The sequence below is a fragment of the Ctenocephalides felis genome, unplaced genomic scaffold (assembly GCF_003426905.1).
Source record: "Ctenocephalides felis isolate EL2017-DRISC unplaced genomic scaffold, ASM342690v1 CF-g0.4_SCAFFOLD_00845, whole genome shotgun sequence".
NCBI lineage: Eukaryota > Metazoa > Arthropoda > Insecta > Siphonaptera > Pulicidae > Ctenocephalides > Ctenocephalides felis.
In genome coordinates this window covers 8,513,320-8,524,350 of record NW_020536999.1, presented here as the reverse complement: position 1 = coordinate 8,524,350, position 11,031 = coordinate 8,513,320, and the positions used below count along the sequence as shown (strand labels likewise).

At 31.5% G+C, this 11,031-nt stretch overlaps 1 protein-coding gene across 1 annotated transcript; it reads left to right on the top strand.

The window, feature by feature from the left end:
* Window positions 1–6,516: 6,516 nt before the first annotated feature.
* Window positions 6,517–9,364, top strand: LOC113372570 (DNA replication licensing factor Mcm2-like). The gene is given in 2 exon segments (XM_026612920.1): window positions 6,517–7,551; window positions 7,553–9,364. Coding segments are annotated over 2 exon segments (2,658 nt in total). The 5' UTR covers window positions 6,517–6,705.
* The last annotated feature ends 1,667 nt before the right edge of the window (window positions 9,365–11,031 follow it).

Genomic DNA, 11,031 nt, shown 5'->3' with positions numbered 1-11,031 from the left:
AGTAATAGGTCGGCGGCGGTCGGCGGTTTTCACTAAAGATGAAGGAAGACACAACAATATGTATATAGTTATATATATATATATATATATATATATATATATATAACAAGGTCAGAACTACTATAATTGAATATAATTAAATTTACTCTTTTAATTATTAAAAGGCCAATAGTTCTACATCTATTTGCATCTAGAAAATTATATCCAAAAATAAATTAGTATGGGGCCAATTCTCGTATGACATAGATATGTTATGGTAATGCTATGTTTTGGGTCTATATTCGTATGAGTTGGTATTCACGCACTTTCAAAAATCTATGTATTTGCTAAGTTCACGCATGTGTTATCAAAGAGGCATCAGAAAGTTGCATTTATGATAAAATTGTTATTTGACGTTTATGCGTTTTGTAGATTAGGTTCTATGTGTTGAACGCCTGATCGCACAGCAAATACATAGCTTATTGCCAGTTTGTAAGTACTGACCTATACGAATATAGACCCGTAATATAGCATCATCATAACATTTCTATTTATCCGAGAATTGGCCCCTATAAAGCTTGTTAACTTCCCGTAAAGTAGTTATGAAATTGAAAATTTTTGCATATCTTTACGTTTCAAAGGTTTCTGAATATTTTGGCATTTCTCAGAAAAAAAAAGATGTGATGTATATGTCCGCATTATTTCGTTCACGTTTTCGGGCGCACGGACTAACCGATTTTTGAATGGTTCAAAATTGATTCCTATTGATAGGGAGATGTTTTGATTAGTTTTTGGCAAAGCTAGGTCCAGCCGACAGAATTCGAGTTTTTGAGAGAACGGAGCATCCGATTTGAATGATCTAAAAAAACATTCAATTTGTAATGATTGGGAGAAGAGGTGATTAGTTTTTGGCAATAAGACAAGTCTAGCAGTTTCGACAATACGGAGCTAAATGTACCAAAAATAACAGTTTTTGAGAGAATTAAGCATCTGATTTGAATGATTCAAAAAACTTTCTGTTTATGTTGGCAAACCAATTGCTTTTGGGAAAAAATTTATAATTTATTTCAAAAAAACTTTTTTTGTATATCTAAAATAATTCAGACTTTAATTTTAAATCTTGCTAAATTTCTAAGGCACACTTATATACTTCGAATGAATAATTTTAACTTTGCAATTCAGTTTATATAATTCTCATTAATATTATACAATGTTACAGTATTTATAATAATCTATTTGAAAATATTTAATATTCCTTGAACATTTCGTTACGGCACGGGAAGTTCCAGCAATTTGCCTTAAGGCACGATACAATATACCACTAGTTAATTTTTTTTTTTCATTCATTAATATTTATTAAAGCTAGTTTGCAGATTGCATCTAATGCACACTAATGCATTTTTAGCCACTTAGAATTTTTTTATCAATTTGGAACCATTTGAGCCCTTGGGCGCAAGGAAATTTAAAAATGACCATTTTAAGGACCACACTAATATATATATATATATATATATATATATATATATATATATATATATATATAAATAACATTTTATTTAATCGACTCGCCCTTCTCAATAATAATTTACATATATATTTATATATCAAAGTCATCCCCGACCTATCCAACAACAAGGGCAATAAAAGAAATTCCGATCTCCCATATGTCTCCCACAGTTCACACAATGGGATGGAGTCATAACAAAACATTTATCACCGATTTTATTATTATTATGACTTTTTTTCTTTATATTTTTTCTATTTCAATTTTGACGAGATGCCTCTTTATAGTTTTTGATTCGGCAGTTAGAAAAAAGGCTATGTGGGGGCCCCGCGGCGTATCAAAATTGCTTTCGGAGCTTGTAAGGGTTTTATTGTGGTCTGAAATGATAAAAAGAATTTAAGCACCCATCCAATTATTAAACTAGTTGTAAGTGGCATTTGTCTTAAAACAAGAATAATAGAAACAAAATACTCAACTGTTTATTCTTGATCCAATTCTGTCTATTTTCAGTTATCCAGCTCTCAGTTTATTCCCTCGCAATAATTTTAATTAAAATCTTTTCCGCCTTTGATTAAACTAATCTAATTGAATTCTGCTAATAAAAAAATGCACAATTGCTCAAAGTCTAGGAAATCATTTAAATTGCAGAACTGAGAATCAGAATTTGTTCAAAAATAGCAATATCTATAAAAGAAATTATTAAAACTATTGCTACATTGTAATGGATCGAATTTGTTAGATATAACTGTTGGGTTATTGTGCATTGGTAGATTTATATTAAGTAATGTTTTATAATAGTTTAGCTGCCAAAAGTTTTATTAATGGTTTTCAGAATGCAACCCAATGGTTGTCCTATTTCAATTTTGATATATAATAATTTTTTTACAAATGAACACAATGGTTGTCCTTTTCTAATTGTGATGATATTTCAATTCCAATTTTTTCTACAGTGTCTTGAAAAGCCGGTTTTACTTGAAAATATTTTTATGGTCAATATTTTCAAAAACCAAAATCAATATCACTACTGTTTTAATAATCAGTTTAGTTTTTGACATTAACTCGATTTACTTATAAATCACAAATTAATATGATGATTTAATTATCAAGTCGTTTGTTTATACATATCAGGAAGTTTGTGCAACTTGCCTAGATGCAAAATTCCACTTTCACCTAGTTTTTTTTAATTATATGGTTCTTCATTTTTACTTTTTATCAGGTTCATCGGTAGTTTTTTTTAAATGTTTTTGACAAATTAAAAATAATCAGATATTTTCTAATGGAAATATTAACGTTATGTGGTAAAGAAAATTTTATAATTACCATAATTTATCAATTTGATAAAATTGCAAGTAAATAATTTTTGCTTCTTAATTCCAAATGTTTTCTAAATTTATTTTAATAAAAAATGGTTTACAAAAAATACTTCATCCATTATATCATTTAAAAAAATATATCAGAAAAAGTTACAGAAAATTTTGTTTATGCTAAGAAAAATCTGATGATGGAACATATCTAGTTCCGAAACTTTGTAATAAGAGCCATACAATTTTTTTATTGTTTTTAACTTCTCGTAGGGTAAGTTAAAGTAATCGTCCAAAAATCAAAAATGAAAAATTTTGCATTTATTCACGTTTCAGAGGTTTCTGAACATTTTGACGTACCTCAGAAAAAATGGATATTTGTGTGTACATGTGTGGAGACAATTTTTCGTCGACGATTTCGGGCGCATGGATGAACCGAATTGAAAAATTGAAAAAGCAATCGATTCCTATTAATTGGGAGATGTGCTATTAAGTTTTTGGCAAAAGCAGGTCTAGCGACTTTGGAGATACGGAGCAAAAATAGCAAAAAAAGGCAGTTTTCAAGAAAACTGATCAACCAATTTGAATGATTCAAAAAACATTGGATACGTGATAATGGGGGTTTGAAAAAAAATTTTTCTGGATATCGAAAATGTATTCGGTTTTCAATTCTAATTTTAGCTAATGCTTTAAACATCACTTATTTCCTTCAAATGAATAATTTTAGCTTTGCAATTCAGTTTATATAATTCTTATAAATATTAAACAATGTTCTTCATTTTAAATCCGTTTCATCAAGTTTTATTTATTTACTTTTTATAAATAAGAATAATGAAAGTTACATTATTTATATTAATCTATTTGAAAACATTCAATATTCCTCAAATTTGAATTTGCCTTAAGGCACGATGCCATACACAACTAGTTCCTTTCGATTAATTGTGTGTGTTCTTAAAGGAATCAATTCCACATATATACGTATATTTACACCTATGTATCCTTTATGAAAACAGATAATTCAATCTAGATTATCTAACGTCTTGTATATGGTGGTGTTTATAAATCAATCTAATATGCAAATGTATGTGATATCGGCGGCGGCGGCAACGGCGGCGAGTTTCCACTATGAGAAATTTGCATAATTCTCAAACAGCCAAAGGCCAATCTGGTTATTTTGCAAACACTACTACCGACCGGCGAATCTTTTAAGGACAATTTTATTCCCATTGATCCTATTGGGGATAATCAAATTACAAAACGACACCGGCAGGGAAACATCTCGGGTGCTCCGAGATAAATGATAGTAGTAAATGATATATACGAGGTGTGTTCAAAAAGTACCCGGAATTACTAATAATTAAATTTCGCGGGTCTGGAGTGTCTGATTGTCAAAATTTTTTTTTTATTGTGTTGGTATACATGCCCCTAAAGTATGATGAAATTCTCAGCTATATTCACTGTTTACTTTGTCTGTGGTAGTCGCTAAGGTTCGACGTGTTTTTCTGAGCTCGGCGATTTTTACAATGGAAGAATTGAAAAGTCAAAGAATTTGTATTAAATTTTGCGTAAAAAATGAAATAAAGTGTTGCAAAGTGCAAAAATTCACCAGATATGGCTCCGTGTGATTTTTTCCTATTCCCAAAGTTGAAGAGACCCATGAAAGGACGGCGGTTTTCCTCGATTGAAGAAATAAAGGCCGAATCGCTGAGAGTGCTCAAGGACATATCAAAAAGTGAATATCAAGGGTGCTTCGAAAATTGGAAAAAACGCTGGCATAAGTGTATTATATCTGGGGGGGACTACTTTGAAGGGGACCACATTAATGTAGACGAATAAATAAATATTTTTTTGAAAAAACGAAAATTCCGGGTACTTTTTGAACAGACCTCGTATATATATATATACTTGTATACCATAAGCCCTTTACCCTGAATTTTCTGTACTCTCTTATCTCAAATATTTCAATAAATCTCCTATCCTGGTGACATGGTGAGGTTACAGGGCACCATCTCCATAAATGCTGATAAGGACGATAACAATTAATATAGACGCCTAGGACTTTTGTCCTTGTCAATGGATAGGTTTTGTATCCAGATTGAGATATTATCAACAGAATAATAGAATATACAGGGACTAAGGATTGAAACAATTGGATGAAGCATATTGGAAATTACCATTGATAGTTTGATAAGAGATCCGGATTTTTTATGAATCAATATAAGTAATTTTCTTAATATTAAGAAAATAGAAAAATGGAGCAAGATTTGAGTACAGAAGGAAGTAGTTTTGAGGTAATTCAAAACTTAAGAAATAAATTATTAATAAGTTTAATATTACCACCTTCTAAGTGGTTTCTTTAGAGATATTTTTTTTTACTATCCAATTAATTTTATATCTATATTAAAATGTTATCAAAGGAAAACAATGAGTGGATAAAGTTGAATTATGAACTTACTGTAGGGTAAGTTATAGTAATCGTAAAAAATTAAAAAAATAAAATTTATATATATCTTTACGTTTCTGAACATTTTGGCATACCTTATGAAAAATTGATTTACGTGTGTGTGTGTATGTATGTGTGTATGTCGATTCCTATTGATAAGGAGATATGCTGATTAGTTTTTGGCAAAGGCAGGTCCAGCCGTTTGGAAGATACGGGGCAAAAAGTGCCAAAAACGTTAACTCAGTTTTTAAGAGAACGTAGCGTCCGATTAACAAGATGAAGAACTGATCAAATAATGATCATTAGACATATGCACATCAAATTATCAGATATTTTAATAATAAGAACAAATTTTGTTACAATTTTTTTGGGTTCCGTACCGAGATTTTTAATTTTTAAGGTTTACTTATACGGTTCAAACAAATTTCAAAATCTTCAGAAAAAATTTTAAAAATTTTCAAAAATATACAAAGTTTTACTTTACTTTTTACTTCAAATATAAATTTAAAATTTACAATTCAGTTTAAAACTGTATAATGTATATATTTCATATGCGTTATATTATTACTTGTAAGAAATGTATCCTCAGATGGATTCGGCATCTGTTGTTAATGTAAGCATTTTCAAGTATTTTGAGTGATAAGAGCATCATTGTATATTATTTGAACGAATAAATATACATATAGTAATTATACCAGTTCCAGCTATTTGCCCTAAAGCGCGATGCCATGCACTACTAGTTTAATTTACAGTTGAATATTTGATTGTTACAATTGCTGATAGACAAAAGATGCTGAATCTCATTGATTTACACAATTAACAACTAATTACACTATCTAGTTTATACAACTTGCCTTAAGGCAAAATACCATTTGAATTTGATTATTCTCAAAAAATCAGGAACTAAAGAAAAATCAACTGAATTATCGTATATATTATATTGAATACTGAATAGTACTAATTTATCACATATAATATATGTACTATATAATAGTATATATTAATAAAATATTCAAAGTTAAATTTTTTTCAAACATTAAGCCGTTACACTTACAAACACACTCACTAGCAGCGCTGGCGTCGTTTCTCATGACAGAACTGACTTTTAACATATTTCTACTACGGCAACACTAACTTCAAGGTAACACTAGCGCGAACAGTAAAAGCGCGCGAAACGTTTTGTTAAGTTTGTGACATATAACCTTGTCAAAAAGAAATAAATATTTTAAAAATAAAATAGAAATAAATGATTTTAATAAATACACAGTTGATGTTATAAATGTAAATAGTTTCATACTTGTGCCATATAGTTGATGAACTGAAGTATTAACTCTGAATGTGATATTTGTTGTTTGTGTTGTGACATTCACTCAGGAACTTTATGTAAGCGTTATAAACATTTTTATACTACATTTGTTACTGTTAATATCGAATTTTAATCATACGCATTATATTCTGTTGATTGCTTACGCCTTATAATGTCTGATTCAAATTGGCCAATAAATTCCCCAAACGATGAGAGCTCCACAGGTGCTCTCACGTCCCCTGCAAGAGACCCCGAAGAGCCTTTTGAAGATGAAACCGAACTACTCGGAAATGTTTCCTACCACGAAGAAGAAGAGGAAGATGGTGAAGAGTTGTTCGGGGACAATATGGAAGATGATTATCGTCCAATGCCTGCTCTGGATAGATATGACTCTGATGTCCTCGATGATGATGATTATGATAACATCACACAAGCTGATAGGGCTGCTGCTGAGCAGGCTATGCGTAGAAGAGACAGAGCTATGGGGGTGCATCGAGATGAAAGGGATTTGGTTTTTGGGGATATGAGCGAGGATGAAGATGGTGATGCGGGGTATAGTAAGCGATCGAAGACTCAACGGAGTACTGATTTTGAAAAAGATATTGAATTGGAGGATCAGGATATGATCGAGAGTATTGAGAATTTGGAGGATACTAAAGGACATTCGACGAAGGAGTGGGTTAGTATGCTGGGACCACGTACGGAGATTGCTAATCGTTTCAAAGGGTTTTTGAGGACGTATGTTAATGCTAAAGGGCAGTATATATACAAAGAACGTATCAGACGTATGTGTGAATCCAATAAGTCTAGTTTTAGCGTCGAGTTTCCTATCCTTGCAAGCAAGGAGCACGTTTTAGCTTACTTTTTACCCGAAGCCCCCTTCCAAATGCTTCAAATCTTCGACGAAGTCGCTAAAGATCTTGTTTTGTCTATTTTCCCAAGTTACGAACGTGTCACTAATGAAATCCATGTTCGTATATCTGAGTTGCCGTTGATTGAAGAACTCAGGACCTTCCGGAAAGCTCCATTTGAACCAGTTGGTACGTACTTTAGGTGTAGTTACAGCAACCACAGGCGTTATGCCCCAGTTGTCGGTTATTAAGTACGATTGTATAAAATGTGGGTATGTGTTGGGACCGTTTGTGCAATCGCAGAACTCTGAAGTCAAACCGGGTAGTTGTCCGGAGTGTCAGAGCACTGGACCGTTTTCAGTGAATATGGAGCAAACTGTTTATAGGAATTATCAGAAAGTTACGTTGCAGGAAAGTCCTGGACGTATTCCTGCCGGTAGGATTCCCCGGAGTAAAGATTGTATTTTGTTAGCGGATTTGTGTGATGCTTGTAAACCGGGGGATGAGGTAGATGTTACTGGTATATATACGAATAATTATGATGGGTCTTTGAATACCGAACAAGGTTTTCCAGTATTTGCTACTGTATTGTTAGCAAATCATATTATAGTTAAAGACAGCAAGCAAGTCGTGCATGCTTTAACCGACGAAGACATCTCAGTCATCCAAAAATTAAGCAAAGACCCTAAAATAAGTGAACGCATAGTCTCTAGTATAGCACCATCAATTTATGGGCACGATTACATCAAACGCAGTATAGCTTTATCCTTGTTTGGTGGTGAAGCCAAAAATCCTGGTGAGAAGCACAAACTACGTGGAGACATCAATGTTTTAATATGCGGTGACCCAGGTACAGCCAAATCCCAGTTTTTGAAGTACGTGGAAAAAGTTGCACCACGTGCAGTCTTCACAACGGGTCAAGGTGCAAGTGCTGTCGGTTTAACAGCTTACGTTAGAAGAAACCAGATGACTAGAGAGTGGACTTTGGAAGCTGGTGCTTTGGTGTTGGCTGATCAAGGTATTTGTTTGATTGACGAGTTTGATAAAATGAATGATCAGGATAGGACGTCTATACACGAAGCGATGGAACAACAGTCGATCAGTATATCCAAGGCTGGTATTGTTACATCGTTGCAAGCCAGGTGTGCTGTTATAGCTGCTGCAAATCCTATCGGAGGACGTTATGATCCTAGTTTAACGTTTTCTGAAAACGTGAACTTGTCTGAACCGATTTTGTCACGTTTTGACATCCTTTGCGTGGTTAAAGATGAGTTTGATCCTATGCAAGACCAATTATTGGCTAAATTTGTTGTCGGGTCTCATATCAAGCACCATCCCTCGAAGGAACAAGTTAAGGAAGTAGAAAGCGATAACGATTTTGCACTGTCTCAAGAGTTGTTACGCAAATACATTGTATACAGCAAAGAAAACATACGTCCCAAACTCCAAAACATGAACCAGGACAAAATAGCTAAAATGTACAGCCAACTACGTCAAGAATCCTTAGCAACAGGATCCTTACCCATAACAGTCAGACACATCGAGAGTGTCATCAGAATGTCTGAAGCCCATGCCAGGATGCACTTACGAGAATCAGTCTCCGATGCTGATGTCAACATGGCCATCAGGATAATGCTCGAGAGTTTCATCGAGGCCCAAAAGTACAGCGTTATGAAAAAAATGAGACACACCTTCCAGAAGTACCTGGCCTTCCACAAAGACCACTCGGTCCTACTATTCTTCATCCTGAGACAACTCACGTTGGAACAATTGGCCTACCTCAGGTGTCTCAAAGGTCCCCAGGCTGCAACGGTTGAAATAATGGAAAGCGATTTGTTGGAAAATGCTAAACAAATCGATATTCATAATCTGAAACCGTTTTATGAAAGTCATATTTTTAAAACGAATGGTTTTACTTATGATGCTAAGAGGAAGGTTATTGTGCAGATTGTTTCGGAAGCATCGTCGATTGAGGCGTAGTTTTAAATTATTTTTAATGTTTTTGTTATATTGTATTTTTTTTAAACTAGTTTGTACTGATTTGTATTATTTTTATAATGAAATTAAAAGCGTTTTGCTTGAAATAGGAATTTTTATTTACATTTCTTTTGTGTAATGAATTTTCAAATACATTTTTTTCAGGTATTATTTGCCTTAAAGGACATTAAAATTACAAAAAATATATATTTATAGTGAAGCATTTTATTGGTAAATTTGGTAAATTAAAAGGTGAAATATATGCGTACAAATTATAATCGTTCGTATATACATTTTTCTTATTTCAATTTTTTTACAGAAAAAGTGAATTTATAGTGAAGCATTTTAATAATCAATTTAATAAAATAAAAGTTAAATTTTTAGGTATAATCGTCATATATACATTTTCCTTATTTATTTCAAATTTTTTATTCGGCTATTTTTAGCCTTAAGCGATATGAAACTTACAAAAAAGTGACTTTATATAAATCATTTTATAATTTATTAAAGTAAACGTAAAATATCTACGTATAAATTATAATCGTTCGTATATACAATTATCTTATTTATTACAATTTTTTCTTTGGGTAATTTTTGCCTTAAGCGACATGAAACTTACAGAAAAAGTAAAAATTTATAGTGAAGCATTTAATAATTAATTTAATAATTCAAAGGTAAAATATTTACGTATAAATTATAATTGTTCGTATATAAAATTTTCTTATTTATTTGTTTTGTCTATTTATTTATAACTTTGTTACACAATTATAACCAAAAGTTTTATGAAACTTGATTTTATTTTAATTTTTTTTAATGTATTGTTTTAATGAATTTTAATATTTTGTTTTAATGTATTTATATGTATTTTAATGCAATTTAACCATTTTTCTTTAAAAAAATGGTAAAATTGCAAAAAATTGGAAAATGAAAATTTTTATTAAGATTTACGTTTTAATGGTTTCTGAACATTTTGGCGTGTGTGTGTATGCGGATACAAATTTTTGTCAACGATTTCGGGAACACGATCAACCGATTTGAATGATTCAAAAAATATGCGACTCGTATTGATAAGGAGACGTGCTGATTAGTTTTTGGCAAAGGCAGGTCTAGCCGTTTTGAAGATACAGGGCAAAAAGTTCAGAATTTCCAAAATATTTCAAAATGAAAAAAAAAATTTCTTTCCAAGTTTTTTTTTCCAAAAATTATTTTTTTATCAAAAATTTAAAATTTCTCAAAAATCCTATTTTTTTCAAAGTTTAAAAAAAGAAATAATCTTTTTTAAAAAAAAATGGTTTGGAAAGTACCAGCAATTTGCCTTAAGACACGATGCCATGCACCACTAGTTAATTTTTTTTAAGGAGCTTTTTAAATGCCATTTGAGGCCTTCTTATACTGCAAAATACGTTTTTTTAAATTCCTTGCATCTTTTTAAATTTGATTAGATGTTTTCCGATTTGTATTATTTTTTACAACTTTTTATACTTTCATTATTTTTTTCAGATATTTCAGGCCTTTATTTAGACCTGTATGAATTGTTTTTAAGGTTTTTCTATTTTATTTGGAAAATATCGTTCAACTTCTTAATTTCGCTCTCTCTTAAACCTTTCAATTTTTTTAATATAATATATTCTAGGACATAATTAGATGATGGTTAGATGTTTTTATATCTT